The 16,857-nt window shown below is 38.5% G+C and overlaps 1 protein-coding gene and 1 non-coding gene across 2 annotated transcripts; both read right to left on the bottom strand.

Moving 5' to 3' along the window:
* Positions 1-600: 600 nt before the first annotated feature.
* On the bottom strand, positions 601-6,315 carry tmbim4 (transmembrane BAX inhibitor motif containing 4). The gene is made up of 7 exons (XM_022749440.1): positions 6,116-6,315; positions 5,487-5,595; positions 3,580-3,685; positions 3,298-3,331; positions 3,092-3,209; positions 2,957-3,002; positions 601-1,568 (listed from the first exon to the last, which is right to left on the bottom strand). The coding sequence occupies exons 1-7, from the start codon at positions 6,204-6,206 to the stop codon at positions 1,362-1,364; spliced, it is 711 nt and encodes a 236-aa protein (XP_022605161.1). The 5' UTR covers positions 6,207-6,315; the 3' UTR covers positions 601-1,361.
* A 7,945-nt stretch (positions 6,316-14,260) lies between these two features.
* Positions 14,261-14,332, bottom strand: trnap-agg. The gene has a single exon. It is a non-coding gene; the product is annotated as a tRNA-Pro (tRNA).
* Positions 14,333-16,857: the final 2,525 nt, after the last annotated feature.

The raw sequence follows: 16,857 nt of genomic DNA, 5'->3' as shown, positions 1-16,857 counted from the left end.
TACTGTTAATGTATTACGCTTATTTAGTAAATTTCATATAAAAAAAATGCCCAAATTTTATAAATATGTCCCATCTATTGAGTTGTTCATTACCACATTTGGAAATTACATTGACTCTGTTAAAGGTATCAATAATATGTTTGCATACAATCCATCTGCTATAGGAGTTAAATGATTTCAGTAAATGCCTTCTGCACCTTATTTTTTCCACACTTTTGTTTTTATTTATTTGCTTAACTTAATTAATATGGATATTAATATTATTACTATATGTATTGTTATTAGTAGTGTTTATCTTCTCTATCATTTCTGTTTGTACTACATTATGTTTATTCAAATGCTGGTTTTCAAGCACTGTAACAGCTCTCAGCTGACTTTTTTTTCTGTTTAAACAAATTCATTCCACTGAGAGGTTTTATTAATATTGAAAGGCATACATCAATAATCTATTTCAAGTCCAAAAGGCAATGTTTGTATTAGTAATTCTTATTAAAAAAGAATCCCCCTGTTGGCAGTGATCAACAGAAACACTGTCAAAGTGAAAAGGATCCATATGAATTGATTTAAATGAAGTACAAATAAAAAATGCAACACAACAGGTGAAGTTTGCGAATGAAAAAACTTTGCATTAAGTCTTTATTAAACCATGCATTAAGGACAGCTGAAGCAACATTTACCATGATGCTTGCAATTACTTAAAGGATAGAATGACATATTATTTATTTACTTTCATTACATTTACACCATAAAATTACAATATGTACAACCACAGATATTAATAACCCCAAGCATGCACTTGAACTTCATTAAAATGAACATATAATGTGGGACATGAGAGGGCTGCAGCAGTACAGTGCACTGGTCGAATATAAACAACAAATTTTTGACAACATTGAAAACATTCAACAGTAAATTCAATAAGAGAATAAATTAGAATGACAGCTCTGAAACCCCTGTGAGATGTACTGAAAAATATACTTTGAGAAAAGGGATAATTTTTCTGAAACAAGGAGAGAAGCCATTGCGCCAGTTGGGGGTGCCAGTGGGCCTTATATCAAATCAGGTAGTGTACATTTTAGTCTCATGACATGATGATTATATATCCTGGTTACAAAACAAACAGCTGCACTGATAAACATCTCCTCAACTTAATACAAAAGCACAATCAGCTTGGGTGGAATAAAAAGAAGCAGCTACCTGGAAAGAGTTCACCAATGACAGAGAGGTATTTAGATTTTATCTATGAAGATTCCTCTCTGAAATCTAATTTTTGATGAACCTCACATGAACACGTGTTAATCACAGCACAGGCATATGAGTGGGTTTCCAGTGAAGCTGGTAACAGCAGAGTACAGCAGCTTTCAGTGCTTCTTCATGGAGTCGAGGATACGCAGGATGTGCAGGAAGAGGTTGACGATGTCCAGGTAGAGGTTGATGGAGGCCAGGATGTGCTCCTCGGGGGAGAGCTGCTTCATCAGCATGTGGGTGTCGTAGATGATGAAGCCGCAGAAGATCAGAGCCCCGGCTCCAGACAGGACCAGCTCTGTGCTGTCACTGTTGAAGAAGAACTGCAGAGAGAGAGAGAGAGTCAGAATGAAGGGGAAAGCAAACACACTCCCATCCAACAGCTCAGCATGGCTACTTAAACTGTCTTTTCTCACCAGATAGAAAACAAAAAAAGTAGACTTAAATTTAAATTCAACATAAATGTTGAATCTACATTCATTCCAGATTTTCATAAACATAATGAAAACATTTGTGTTGCCTCATATTCTGCTTTCATGCTTTATGCTTGAATGCCTGCTGCTTCTGTGACAGTTACAGCAACGACGATATGTAACAGTGCGTATAATATGTGGCAGCAAGCAGTTTAGCTGCCACGCCATCTTGTTATTAACCGCTCATTTTTTTTCTCCGCTGGACTGCAGTGGATAATATTGTGGTAATGGATAGGTGTGTCCTACAGAGGCTACCATACTATGGCCAGATGTAAACAGGAAGAAGATGAATAAAATCAAAACCCAATGTACTACAATGAGTCACCCTTGAATTTATAACACAAATATTAGACCTAATTTAGTAATTTAATTTTTTAAAAGAATGGATTTGACTGGCTAAAAGTCTCTTCTCTTCTCTAATGATAAATCAGTCATGAACCTCACTGTTGTATTGGTCTCAGGACTCTCTCTTCCCCTACATTTAAACCCATTGACTTATATTAGACAGAGACAGGAACAGGGGGAAGCTAGTGTTGAGTTAGTACACACTGTGGCTGTGATGGCACCCACGTCTTATCCAGAGACATAAAATAAAATAGGCTACTTTTTGCAGTTAATTCCATACTGTATCATTCATTTAAAAAGTAATAAAGTGCTTACAAAGTAAAAATGAATTCATGAGCTCATTTCAAATATTTAATAATAACTGGCTTCCAGTTAAATATCAAATGACATAGCCAGATTGGAGCGGCGGGAGTCTCCCCTCTGCTCCACAACTACAGTGAGGAGGATGAGACAAATAAAATAAAGCCTCTTCATCCTTAGACATTCTGCTGAGGGAATGATGAGATAACAGAAAATCTATGTATAATTAACTTATTTAAGGTGTTAAATAAATCTTCTTTGATTTTTGCTCTGATACAGAGTGTGTGGTGTGTGTTTTTGCATAAGGCTCCTTTCTGTCTCTACACATTCCTGAAGAGGCATCATACAATTTAGGATCAACGCAAATGAGAAACATGAGCAGACGTCTTTCGCTTCCATTCACAAATCTCCCTGGACTCTGTATCAATTCATGCCCCCTTTGAGTTTATGGTGCACAGCCTTTAAAGTGATGTTTTCTGTCTGAACACACACCGTTTCTGTCTCTCTCTCTCCTTTTCTTGCACTTATTCTGCCTTTTCCTCTCATTTCTTTCATATGAAATAGCCACATTAATGTCAGGCACTTCCACTCACCCTCATGGAGCTTGCAATGATGAGGATCCACAGGCAGGCGAACAGGCTGTAAGGTCAGAAAAGGGCAGATACTGTCAGTCTGATGGTGGCCTCTATGCGGCCATATGTAACAAAAGCTATGACACACTAACTCACCCCACTCCCATTTTGCTGAAGTCTCTCTTGGACTGGAAGGTGTAGGCCGTCAGTCCGACAAACACAGCGCAGGTCAGGAACAAGGCTTGCAGTACAGTGGCGTATTCATAGAAGGACACTGTGGAGAGGAAAAGCCTGCAGTCAGGACAGTCTGCCGACGGGTTCAGAGGATGGCAACTGACTGACGCCTTCAAGAGATTACTTACCAGCTGTGGCCACAGAAACTGCCTCCAGTAGAGTCTGCAAACAACACACAGTTAGTGACACTTACACACCATCCAGCTAGGAGTTATTATTAAATAACCAGCTTCTGTGAAGGTCACTGAGCAGCTAATCCATCATTACAAAGTGACACTGGGAAATATGGAAATAAATGGAAGGGGTAAATATACACTGTACCCCATCTGTTACAACTCCAGCCTAACAGATGTTGCATTCATCCGACGGCTAAAGCTAAATGTTACTTTCTGGAAACAAAACATGCTTACAAACACAACTAGCAGGTAGAGGTTGACTGGATGTTTGTGCCTGTACACGGCCAGGGCCAGCAGAAGAACCAGAGAGCCCAGAGCCGAAACCAGAACCACAGCAGGACTGAGGAAAAAACCATAACACATTCAGGCATCTGTGACAACACAAGCTTTAAGGGTATTGATGATAGAAGATTACTGTATTTACAGGATGTGTATCTGGTTTTCATTACTATACAAACATACATACATATACTTAGTGTCAAGCTTTGGAGACATACATTATGAATCCAACCCCTCTGTTATGGGGCAGTAGCACAACATTAAGGTCTCATAATCCAAATTGGTGAACCCTTTGGAATGAGCTGGTTTTCTATGTTAATGAGTCATAAAATGTGATCTGATCTTCATCTAACACACAAATGAAGACAAACAGTGTTCCTGAGCTAATATAACATAAACAACTATAATCTTCCTTGTCTTCATTGAACACAGCCATGAAACATTCAAAGAATTGGTGGAAAAAGTAAGTGAAACCTTGGATTTAATCAATGGTCAAACCTGTTTTAGCAGCAATAACCTCAAACAACCTCCAGTAGCAGCTGATCAGACCTGAAGAATGTTCAGAAAGTTTGGACCACTCTGTCTTATAGAGCTGCTTCAGCTCAGACAGATTCTTAGGATGATGTAAGCGTCTCTGCTGGTTTAAAGTCTGGGCTCCAACAGGTGCATTTCCTTTGTTTGAAGTCATTCTGTAGTAAGTTATTTAACGTTTAGGCTTCATTGTCCTGCTGCTTCACCAAACTTCTCCCGAGCTTCGGCAGGTGGACAGTCACCCTGACATTATCCTGGAAGAGACCTTGATAAACCGGAGAATTCATTTTCCCCTCGATGATGTGGAGCTGTCCAGGACCAGAGGTCAGCAAAACTCCACTTCACCTTTGGGATGATGTTTTCATGTTGGTATGCAGTGATCATTTTACACCACACATAGAGCTGCATGTTCTCCCCAAACAATTCAACCTGAGAGTCATCAATCCATAAAACATTCCCATTCAAAGCAGTGCTGTGGAGAGTCAAGCTGCTCTTCGGCAAACTTGAGGGGCTCAGCTACGTGTTTTTGGAGAGCAGCAGCTTCCTCTGTGGTGTCCATGACAGGACAACCGTGCACTATATAATGTGTGTGTGGTAGACTCATGAACAGAGATGTGAACCAGCTCCAATTCTTCCTTCAAGCACTTAGCTGTTACTCTGAGGTTCTTTATTACGTTACCGAGCCTTTAGAGTCATGTTAGCTGGACATCCACTTCTAGGGAGAGTAGTCACAGAACTAAATCATCTCCATCTATAGGCAGTTTGTGTGACTGTGGACTGCTAAAGATCTTTTTGGGATGACTTTGTAACCCTTTTGGCTTCATGCAAATGAACAATTCTTGATCATAAGTCTTCTGAGATCTTTTTTTTTGCATGGCATGGTTCAGCAGTGTCAAAGTAGCTCTAACCCACACTCACTCCAATCCAGTTTCACTCATTGGACTCCAGGTTTGATAACTCCTGACCCCGGTTGACGTCTGTTATTGTCATTTTTTGGAGGTTTCACATACTTTCTCCAACCGACACTCAATGTTTGAATATAGTTTGTAGAATGGAATAACATAATGATTTATGTTATTAGTTAAAATAGATTGTGTGTGTTCATAATTGTAACTTGGATGAAGATCTGACTGTATTTTAGGACGAATACATATATATATATAAATGAAGCTCATTCCAAAGGACTCACTTTCTGAAATTATGCATCAGTCTTTTTTACAGTCTGCTATGGATACAGAGAGAAATGTTCATAAAGTAAAAGTCTGTGATTCTAAGCTTCAGTGTTAACTGGCCCAAGAAAATGTTATATATCACAGACAAACCAGCCTCACCTGGCGTGAACAAAATCCTTGATGGTTTGGGAGAACATGAAGAGCGCAGAGGTGGCTGTGGTCAGAATCATCTGCAAGCTCAGGAGGCTGTACACCTTCTTCAGGAAGTCTGATCAACAAAGACAGCAGTGGACACACAGCATTACAGTAGATGAATCCTCAGCTGGACGTGTACAATTGATTTACAGATACCATCAGCTTGCTTTACTAACGTTACAGCTACTCCTCTGAACCAGAGGCAACAGCTACTTACGTTTTGTGTTAACTATGTTTAGCTCGTTTAACTTTACATTAACTAGAACAGTTGGTTCTTCAAGCTAACTGCGTCAGGTAAAGCATCACAAAGTTACGTAACAATAACTAACCATCAACACTAAACAATATATCAGTGCTAACAACGTTGGTAATGGTTTAACGTTATGTTTTAACCAGTGCTATTTAGCTAATATTGGGTTACCTTTTTGGGAAACTGAGCTAACGTTAATAAACGATGTTAACGATGGTCTATAATGGCAACAGTAGAGTGGGAGTCATTTATATTTCTACAGTAGTTAACGTTAGCATTGACTAGCCATAGCTGGCGAGACAAGGAGCTGTCAACACTGCAACACAAACACTGCTTTACTTACCCATTCGTATGTGGATACTGGCTGTAGCAACATTTGTGCCATAGTTAAAATCGTCTTCAATAGAAGACCGGGGGTATTTTTCAGTACTCATCGTGTTACTCTAACGTTTTCTCAGCTAGATATCGAAAGAGACTGTGGACTGAGGAGAACACGGAAGGACTGGTATTTAAGAGGCTGCGCCGGGCTGAACCGCGGGTGTACTGTGGGCTATGCTTGTTGTCAACGCAAGGGCACGTCAGCCACGTCACGCAGCGTGAAATCGCAGTTGATTCCCTGCAAACAACATCTTCTTGTCTGGTATCCTACTTGATTCCTTGTGTCTTATAAACAATAAAAAAAAAAGCATCCGATTTTTAGAGTGTTGTAAGAATATTGACTATATTTTCTTATGTATGACTATTTGATGTTTTTGTAATGGTATTATTTATTTATTTATTTATTTTTGAAGTATAAATACATCATTGTATTCAGATGTGCATTTAATATTTGAATTATAATTTCTTGTATACTTTTGGGAATCCTTGTTATCAGCTCTCATATCGATGTGTATGTGTACTTGACGTATTTTGTACATTTTGTTCATTAATAAAGTTGAGAAAAAAAAGATAAAATAACAGTCTGCTTAACTTTACCGTGAGGAGAAGTGGTGAAATATAACCATTTAAATTATCAATTCGTAAAATATGATGCATTGTTACAGATTACACTACTACTAGCCTTATATCAAATTGCTAAAATTAGCTCTTCTTGACATTAACAGTCTCTTCTGGTCATTTAGTATTTCACTAACACACTAAGTACACAAGTCACAACTATCACCAGGAACATACAGTATATTATTTTTTTATTAATTGTCAAAAACACATCTTCAGTTTAACTTTAAATATTACATTGTCCAGTTCATACCTGACTCCTAAAACTGAGTTGATAACAAATTAAACAAAATGAACTGGATTTTAAACTATATTGATAAAACAGGCAAACTTCTCTCACACCTGCAGTGTCATCTGAATATTTATGTCTTTTTTCAACTTCAAATTTTACTGCCCACTGCATAGAAACCACCAGGTATATACTTCTTATAATTACATAATTTAAATTGGCCTAGATTGTGCTGGCTAACACACACAACCTTATACTTTATACATACACAATACTTACTCCAAAGTGGACATGGACAGCAAAGTTTACTATATTATGCTTTAAAGAACAGCCATGTTCTGATTGTTGTTTCGTTTTTTTTGTCTTTGAAGATCCTTAGTCAGGTCTATGGAAACAAGCCAAAAAGGGCAAAACAGTCAACCTTAGAATGTGTGTGAGAGAGAGGCCACTTGATCAATTTATTTGGGATTTTATAAGGATTATAAGTATTAAAAAATACTGTAACTACCCAGCTCTTTGGCCATGACAAATGGAAGGAAATACGCACAATGTAACTTGAAATGAAGAATAAATCATTTATTTACATGAAAGAAAGCCAAACATATCAATGAACTGTATGAAATAGGCAGTAAGTGGGTCAGTAGTGTTGGTGAGTGGATGTATGAAAGGTGGTGTTGTATGGTGCAAAATAAAAGTATACCAAACCAAAGAAAACAAAAGAAACAAAGTGGTGCAAGGCGTCGATCCAATGATGTAGTGAGAGGGAGACAATGGGGACGGATGATCTTTAATGCATTCTGGATGGACTGGCCAGGTGCACCCACGTGCACTAATGCCAACTCCGCCTACCAGGACCTGAAGGGAAACAAAACAGAAGCAGAAGCAAAAAAACTTACCACAGCTTAACACCATTTAGCATCGTTCTGTTCCTGATTTTAATCCAATAAAATTTACCCCCTTAGGATCCTAGTGAGGCCCTAATAAAAAAAAAAAAAGGAGTAACAGAACATGTCTTTATCACTCACAGAGAAGCTGCAGCTGGTGAAACAATGGATCATCCTCCTCGTCGTCTTGTCATCAGCTCTGTTCCTCTGTAACACACACACACGCACACAGACGAACACGCGTGCGCACACACACTTCTATCTTTGTGAGGACAATAACTGAGTTGATGCATTCCCAAGCACCTTATCCTAACCTTTACCTAAACCTAACTCTAACCTTAAAACCAAGTCTTAACCAGTGTGGACCAGCCAACACATCCTAACTTTGCCAACACATCCTAACTTTGCCAACACATCCTAACTTTGCTAACATGTCCTAACTTTGCCAACACATCCTAACTTTGCCAACACATCCTAACTTTGCCAACACATCCTAACTTTGCTAACATGTCCTAACTTTGCCAACACATCCTAACTTTGCCAACACATCCTAACTTTGCTAACATGTCCTCACTTTGCCAACACATCCTAACTTTGCCAACACATCCTAACTTTGCCAACACATCCTAACTTTGCTAACATGTCCTCACTTTGCCAACACATCCTAACTTTGCCAACATGTCCCTAACTTTCCCAATATGTCCTAACTTTGCCAACATGTCCCTTGCTTTGTCAAAATGTCCTCACTCCTTAAGGTCTGTATGTCAAACTGATCCTCACAAAAATAGAAGCACGCACACACAAACACACACACGAACACACACAAACGAACACACACAATAATAACTAAATCGTACTTAGCATCATAGCCTGGTATTAGTAAACATGACATAGTTACAGCACTTACTGTAATTAAAATCCTGTCTTCGTCTTCATCTGTCTCTCTAACGCTCCACTCAGAGTCCACGTGGCTGTTGAAACATTGCAGCATGTCTTATCTTCTCAGTCCACATTTTATGTGGAATATGCTGCTGAGAGTTTCTTGTCTATTCTATTACTGATTCTGGTTTGAGCTGTGGTTTTGCTTGTGACAGGAACACAGTCACAGATTTCCATATGTGGATGTGAGCTGGACGTCTCTGTTGCACTTGTCTGCACGCTTCCACCAAGAAGTCATGGCACCCAATCTTCACACTTCTCTCTGCTGTGCTCTCCATTATTGCTCCTCCAATGCCATAATGAGGGTGGCACGATAATTAAACAAGGTGTAATTTAGGATTTAGATGTTTGATGTCCTTTGATGATCTGAAAGTGAAGCTTCAGTTCATCCCTGCACTGAGTGAAAAGCAGTTGTGAGAGTGAGAGGCTACGTATTAAAGGTTGTGTTGACGTATTTCGACTAACTTGCTCACACACAGCTGTAAGCAATGGCAGCTGTAGATTTAGGTTTTTCTGAAGCAGGTGATTGAACACTGATTTGTTCCTCCACACCGTGACACTGCAGCCATTTGTACCTAACCAAATGCACTTTTTGATGTCCAGCTCAATCCTCTTCTGCTGGTTCACCATCCAAGTTAATCAATCCCAAAAAGGTGGACACAGATTTTGTTCACTGTCATATTGAAGTAGAGGATTACCACACACTTGATAGATGTGATATCTGTGCTGTCATCGACCATGAGGGAGTGTTGGTCATCTCCAATATCCCTGAGTTCTTCGGGCATGAATGGAGCCATTGTGTTGATGTTTGTGTTTGATTAACGCTGTGCATTTGGTCCAGTGCATTCTGATTTCTTCATTAAGCAGATCCAATTAATTCACTGAGATGGTCAACAGAACTAATGGATGTGTGACAGGCCATGTCTATCAGTTTTAGATAGACATCAATGTAATCACCTATGCTTCTCATTGACCTATTTATGTTGAAATGTACACATACACGTAAATTTAATTTTAACCCACCTCCACCCCCCCACCCCCCATTGGAGGACAACTTTATTCTACATCAATATTATTATTATGTACATGATACCTATATTTTCTTTTTTTTTAAAGACATTCTACTTTCCTTTTCTAACAACTTTAATCTTACTTTGAAATGATTTATCAGCGAGGCTGCGTGTTAATGGTCCATGTGGAACCTTGATCCTAAAGCATTAGAATTGACTGAATTGTTTTGTGTTAAGCAATGAACACTTCAGTTATTTAGTAGCTTCTCTCCTCTCCTCTTTCTTATTTGATTGTGTTGAAGTGTGGATGAAAACACATTTCAACCTTGCATGTTTCTCATTACTTTTTTTAAATTTAATTTTATCCCACCTCCACCCCCCTCATCGGACGACAATAACTTTATTCTATATTACTGTTTTAGAAATCATCTTTTCCTTCTCCGCTAGTTAAACCTAAAGAATCATATCCAGGGATGTGATTTTGTTCAATTAGATTATGTTCCTTTTTTTTTCATTTGTTTAGACTGCAATAGATTGATATCATGCGAGCTTCTTATCCTTTTTTGGACAATCCTTCCTTTTTTTAAATTCAAATTTAAGTTAAATTTAAGTTACTTTTAACTAGAGACCATCAATCAATTCTTATTTTCATTTTATTTGATAGAATTAATTATCATATCGAATTATTGTATCACATACTTAAATTGTGCTGCCAAACATACGTCACTGTAATCACCTATGCTTCTCACTGACCTATTTATGCTAACATGTGCACATATACCTTTTTTTATTTTTTTAAATTCAATTTTAACCCACCTCCACCTTCCCCCTCATCGGAGCACAAACTTTATTCTATATTAATGTTTTATAAATAAACTTTCCCTTGTCAGCTTGTTAAACCTAAAGAATCTGTTCAATTATTTGAAGTTTTTTTTTTTGTTTGCTTTTGGTCAATCCATCAATTTTTATTAGTTCAAATATTAAGTTAATATTAACTAGAGACTATCTTTTGAGGGGTTCACAACAGCTGTGTCACTGTTATATCTGCACTTGAAAGAACAGCCATGTCTTCCTTCTTGTAGGTCTTTGAAATGGCCTTGATGACTTGGTCCTGCTGGTGTTCAAGGTAGCGGATTTTCAGGTTTGAAACGAGTCCCTTCTTCAGAGCAGATTTATTTCTCTCTGTCTCCTCCCCCTCTTCCTCTCCATCCTCCTTCCTCCCCCCTCTTTCTCCTCCCTCTCCTGTCTTTCCTTCTCCTCTCTCTCCTCTCTCTCCTGTCTTTCCTTCTCCTCTCTCTCCTGTCTATCTCTCTCCTCCTGCTCCTGTCTCTCTCTTTTCTCCCTCCTTTTCTTGATCCTCTCCTGTCTCTCTCTCGCCCCCTGTCTCTCTCTTTCCTCTCTCTCCTGTCTCTTTATCTCTTCCTGTCTTTCTCTCTCCTCCAGCTCATGTCTCTCCCTTTCCTCTCTCTCCTGTCTCTCTCTTTTCTCCCTCCTCCTCATCCTTTTCTCCATCCTTTCCTGTCTTTCTCTCTCCTCCAGCTCCTGTCTCTCCCTTTCCTCTCTCTCTCTCTCCTCCAGCTCCTGTCTCTCCCTTTCCTTTCTCTCTCTCTCCTCCTGCTCCTGTTGCTCTCTTTTCTCCCTCCTCCTCATCCTTTTCTCCATCCTTTCCTGTCTTTCTCTCTCCTCCTGCTCCTGTCTCTCTCTATTCTCCTTCCTCCTCCTCTTTTTCTCAATCTTCTCCTGTCTCTCTCTCTCCTCATGCCTCTCTCTTTTCTCCCTCTTCCTCCTCTTTTTCTCAATCCTCTCCTGTCTCTCTATCTCCTCCTGCTCCTGTCTCTCTCTCTCCTCCTGCTCCTGCCTCTCTCTTTTCTCCCTCCTCCTCATTTTCTCCATCCTCTCCTGTCTCTCTATCTCCTCCTGCTCTTGTCTCTCTTTCCTCTCTCTTTTCTCCCTCCTCCTACTTTTCTCCATCCTCTCCTATCTCTCTATGTCCTCCTGCTCCTGTCTCTCTCTTTCCTCTCTCTCTATCTCCTCCAGTCCCTCTCCTTCCTCCTGCTTCTCTTTTCTCCCTCCTCTCTCTTTACCCTCTCTTCCTCGACCTGCTCCTGTCTGTCTTCCTTTTTCAGTTCTCTTCTGCCTCTCTTCTCCTTCTTCTGATTTTCTCACTGTGTGCGCTTGTGGTGTTCTCACTGTTTAGTATTCTGAAAGATAAATTAATGATATTGTTTTAATGTACTTGCAACATAACTTATGAGTGAACTGTAATTATTCAAATTACATATTCATATCCTGTCATCTGCTTTAGCTTTACCACTGTCACTCTGTGATCACATTCGTTTCCAAACTGTTAAAGATGTTTAACTACAACAACTAGCTACAGAGCGCTGACCTTACACAGGAGCCTCACTACTTGTTAGTCGGCAGGAATGGCAGAGCCACCAACACTCTATAACTACATGTTTAGTAACAATTGGCATCTATTCGGTACAAAAAAGTATGTTATCGATTACCCGTCATTATTTACTTATTGAAAAAGTAGCAAATGTAAACACGAACCGCCGCCGTTCACCTGCAGCACCTGATAAACTAGCTAACAGGTACCGATCTTGTCGCATGGTCTTCAATCATCACATAAAGTTACTCTAACATTTTCCTTACATTTTAAAATGTATGTATGTATGCATATAATGAAAAAAGTAATTATTGACACAATAACAGCATTACTGTTATGATTGCATTACTTTTCAGACAGAAAATATTTTTCAACGACAATAGTTAGCTAATATGCTAATGCTAAGCTAATGCTAGCTAGCTATCTAGCTAGCCAAACCTAGACTGGTGAGTTTAACTTACCTCTCCGAAGGTCTCGGTGAAAGTGATGGCGGAAAGTTCTGCTCGCGTATTTATATGCCAGCAGCGTTCTGGAATGTGTTGCTATGCACATAATTTTATTTTTTGTTTTATTTTATTTCACTGTTGTATTTTCGTTTTATCTGGTTTTCATAAAAACTCGTGTGTTCAGTCTTGTTTGTAAATATGTTCTGTATGTATTGATCTGTACATTAAAAAATTTAACATAATAAGCGGCCGGTTGCTATGCACACAACGGATTTTTTATTTTATTTTATTATTGATATTTCTTTCGTCGTTTTTCACCTGATATGAACAGTTTGTGCACTGGTCTAAATAAATAAATAATAATAATGACTATAGATAGTGAGTATAATATAGCCTTTATAGAAATATAAAGGTTTTGTTGTTTACCAACTGACGACCGGACTACTCCAAATAGTTTTATATTTCATATTTTAAGACTCATTCAGACATTTCTATGTGTACAATATGTGCGCTTGTTGAAATTGCATTATTTATTTATTTTTAACTCAGGTTTAAGCCTAAAACAGAGAACCCTCACCCCTGCAGCAGGTAACAGTCTTCTAATGTTAGACTGCAACCAGATGTATGAGTTACTTCAGCCTCTTTTACATCAACGTTTTTTCTCATGTTCTCTTGACCAAAAATATTGGTGAGGTTAAGAGGTATTGTAGTCTATATCTTACTTATAAATAACCAAATACATTCTCTATGACGGGTTACATGATAATCATATCCATGGCAATGCAGATTAAACTTTCCTAAAAATTGTGAGATTAAAAAAAAATACAAAATATTTTCTACGAACTCCAAAAATTCAGTCGTGATCTTTAAAACTTAAAAATGTCACAACAGAAAGTAAATAAGAAGAGTAGGTCAACAGAACGTTTGTTGCTGACACTGATGAAATTATAGTAATTATGCACTATTTGCATAAAATACTATTTTTCTAACCACTTTTTAAAAACTGTCTAAAAAAGTTACTTGGAGAATTTATATATATAAGCAATATAATATAAGTGTAGTTAGATCCTATCACAGAATGTCTGACAGGTATGTGCAAGTGTGGGATCACACTGCTGATGAAACAGATGAGACTTGAGGCAACTTGATTTTATGCAACATATCAGTTAAATTCACTTTTTTCAATGTCATTAATTACAGTTGTGTATTTTTGTCAGTTATTTGCTGTCTGCATTATTTTGCTGACATGCCAGTCAGTTTCTTAAAATTTCTTAAAGTTTCTTAAAGTTTCCTAAATTCATGCGAAAATATTTATTCTTTTTCACAGTGTGGTTCATTACACTCCAGACCAGAATGTTATAAACAGCTGACATAAAGGCAGGTATGTCCAATAAAAAAACTTTAATGTCTTTCCTTGGATTCTTGGAACTTTTTTTTTTTTTTATTTTGTCTGTGTTCGTTTAGACTGTGAGTGTAAATACATCATTTTGAAGTTTAAACTCATAAACTGCAACGTTGTGTTTTCCATTTGCCTTGGAAATTAGCTTCCCAACAGCTGTTTGGATTGATGTGATCCTCAATGGTTAAAAGCAGGGCTCGTCCGGGATTTGAACCCGGGACCTCTCGCACCCTAAGCGAGAATCATACCCCTAGACCAACGAGCCGGCGGGCACATATAAGTTTCGTCTGTATCAGCCTCATATGAAGGTGCCAGTACTTTTCGGGTGTGTACCTGTGTTTATGACATGCAGTAGAGTGGTCCTGAGTCAGTCTGTAGTGTTAATTCCTTTCCCACCCGCACTCTCTGAAGACCCGCCCTCCTCTGCCTCTGATTGGCTCGGACCCTGATACTCTTCTTCACAGAATGTAGGTCGGGGAAAAATAAGTCATGTGAACGTCCTGTACTCCTCGTCGAGCACCATCACAACCGTAAAACATACCGTTAACTTAAAGTGAAGAGAACTATTCATTGTTTTTACTGCAGTGTCTGTTACACCTGTCCCTCGCCCTGAAAGGCTCAGACCCGAGCGGCGGCGGAGGTAACCGCTCCACCACCCCCGGCGACATTTTGTGGTAGGTGTCTGACAAGCACCACTGAAAGCACATCATGCTCAGATTAAAAGAAACTTCCGGTTAAGTGTTTTACCATCTTTCAAACTATTAAATCTTTCAAATTAGCGCTGAAACTAACTATTACTTTCATTATGGCGGACACGCAAAACAAATAAAGTTATTTTTTTCATTAACCTTTATTGAACATGTTCATGTACAATGCTGAAGACGAAATAAATCAAATAAAACAACACAATTGTATTTAGACATGAATACAATCCACTCATTTGTTCTTATCAGTGCAGGATCTAATAGAGTAAACAACGGGACTTTAGCTGGTGAATTTACATTCGTGAATATGAAATGTAACAGTTTCACAATCTGCTAAATTGTTGTGATAATCCTAAAATGAGTGACATGGTTGTTTTTCAAGCTGTCTGAACCAAACTGTGGGCTATTCAACAAAACCAACAACTCAGTTAAAATAAACTGATCTGCTGAAACAACTCACAGTCTTTTAGTAAAGAGATGAAAAAGAAAAAGAAAAACAGTTTCAGGTTCACAGTGCAGAGATAATACAATACATCGTTGAGTGTAATAGAGGACACAATGTGTGCAAGTATGTTGGAAATGTTTTTTAAGGATTGTAAAAAAATAAAATAAAAAAAAGAAGAAGAAATAAACAGAGTCAGCCTGAATGTCAGAGAGATGACTCAGTGACACATGACTAAGCAGTGACACCCATAAGGAACCATTGCTCCAAATCCAGTAAGCCTGAGGGGAAAATGCCAAATAGAGCTTGTTGATGTTCCTGATTGGTCCACTAGGGTTCAGGGTTGTACCTCTATGAAATCGGCCTGTGAGAGCTTTTTGAGCCCATTTCGTAAAGATACCTGCACACTCACAGACTGAACAGCCCTGACAGACTAAAGCCAAATAGTCATAATAGACATATGACAACATGTCATTCTCAATACCCTTCTGATTCACAAGTGACATAACTGTATTTATAGAGGGTCACCTCCAGCATGCTGATATTCATAAGCCATTGTTGATCCTGCCACAGTGGATGATGACATTTAAGCATTTAACAGTACATGAAGAAATCTGTTGCTAAGACATTACTCTTTTCTTTTTATTCTGTGAGTTGCCACAATAAAATACAGAGAAAATAACATTTAATTTCTGTTTCTGTTTAGTTCTCTCTCTCTCTCTCTCTCTCTCTCTCCCCCTCTCCCAATCAAATTGGGAAACTGTTTTTAAAAAAAATCAGTTTCCATCGGGCATCCAGCCCTAAGTGTGCCTGACAGACCGTCACTGACTGACGTTGAAGCATTCTGACTGATTCGCATGTCAGCCGGGGAAAACCAAAATCATAAAAACATAAAACACATTGAGAAAGCTGGAAAGACAATCACTTAATCATGGACCCGGAGTAGGTTACTTGTATTAGATTTAAGATGCACACTGTAAGATATTGCTATTAGATTGCTGTTATCAAAAGTAATTCTGCAGTTTTGTGATTATATTGTTATTATTTCGTTTTTTAATTTTAGATACAAATAAAACAGAAAGCGAAAGGCACAGATTTTGTGTCTAGCTCAGTGGACTCCAAACTCAAGTACTATTTTTTTTATCTACCTGCTGTAACTTGAACCATGCCAATTTATTGAAGAAAACCTGAATCCATATTTTTAGTGAAACTCCCTTTATGATGCCTACACGTGAACGACATCACAAATAGATTAAGATGTCTGTTTTTGATAGACAACATACAGAATACAAGGCACTGATCTGTGACAAGATGCTCGTGATCGGTTAAAATCCCCCAGATGCTACCTGTAAGAGCCAAATGTAAAAGAGAAACATTATGAAACATGTCTGTCTTGTTTGTAATTTAGCGGAATTCCCCTCAACAGTCCTGATTTAGTTTCGATTTTCATTACCATCTCTCGCCGCGACAGGTCACTCCTCTGGCAGCAATGTAAACAAGGATACTTATAGAGTGTTCTGAGGAAACCTGCAGCTGCCCAAGAGAGTCGATCTTTAAATTCTCAGTGAAATAAATTCTAACAGATAAAAACATCAAGTGTGTTTTGTTAGAAAGCAGCATCTCAACCATTGTTCCAGTGTATAT

This window comes from Seriola dumerili, unplaced genomic scaffold, assembly GCF_002260705.1.
Source record: "Seriola dumerili isolate Sdu_G_001 unplaced genomic scaffold, Sdu_1.0 BDQW01000138.1, whole genome shotgun sequence".
Lineage (NCBI taxonomy): Eukaryota > Metazoa > Chordata > Actinopteri > Carangiformes > Carangidae > Seriola > Seriola dumerili.
Note: the sequence above shows the minus strand (reverse complement) of the source record. Positions and strands in the feature narration are given on the sequence as shown.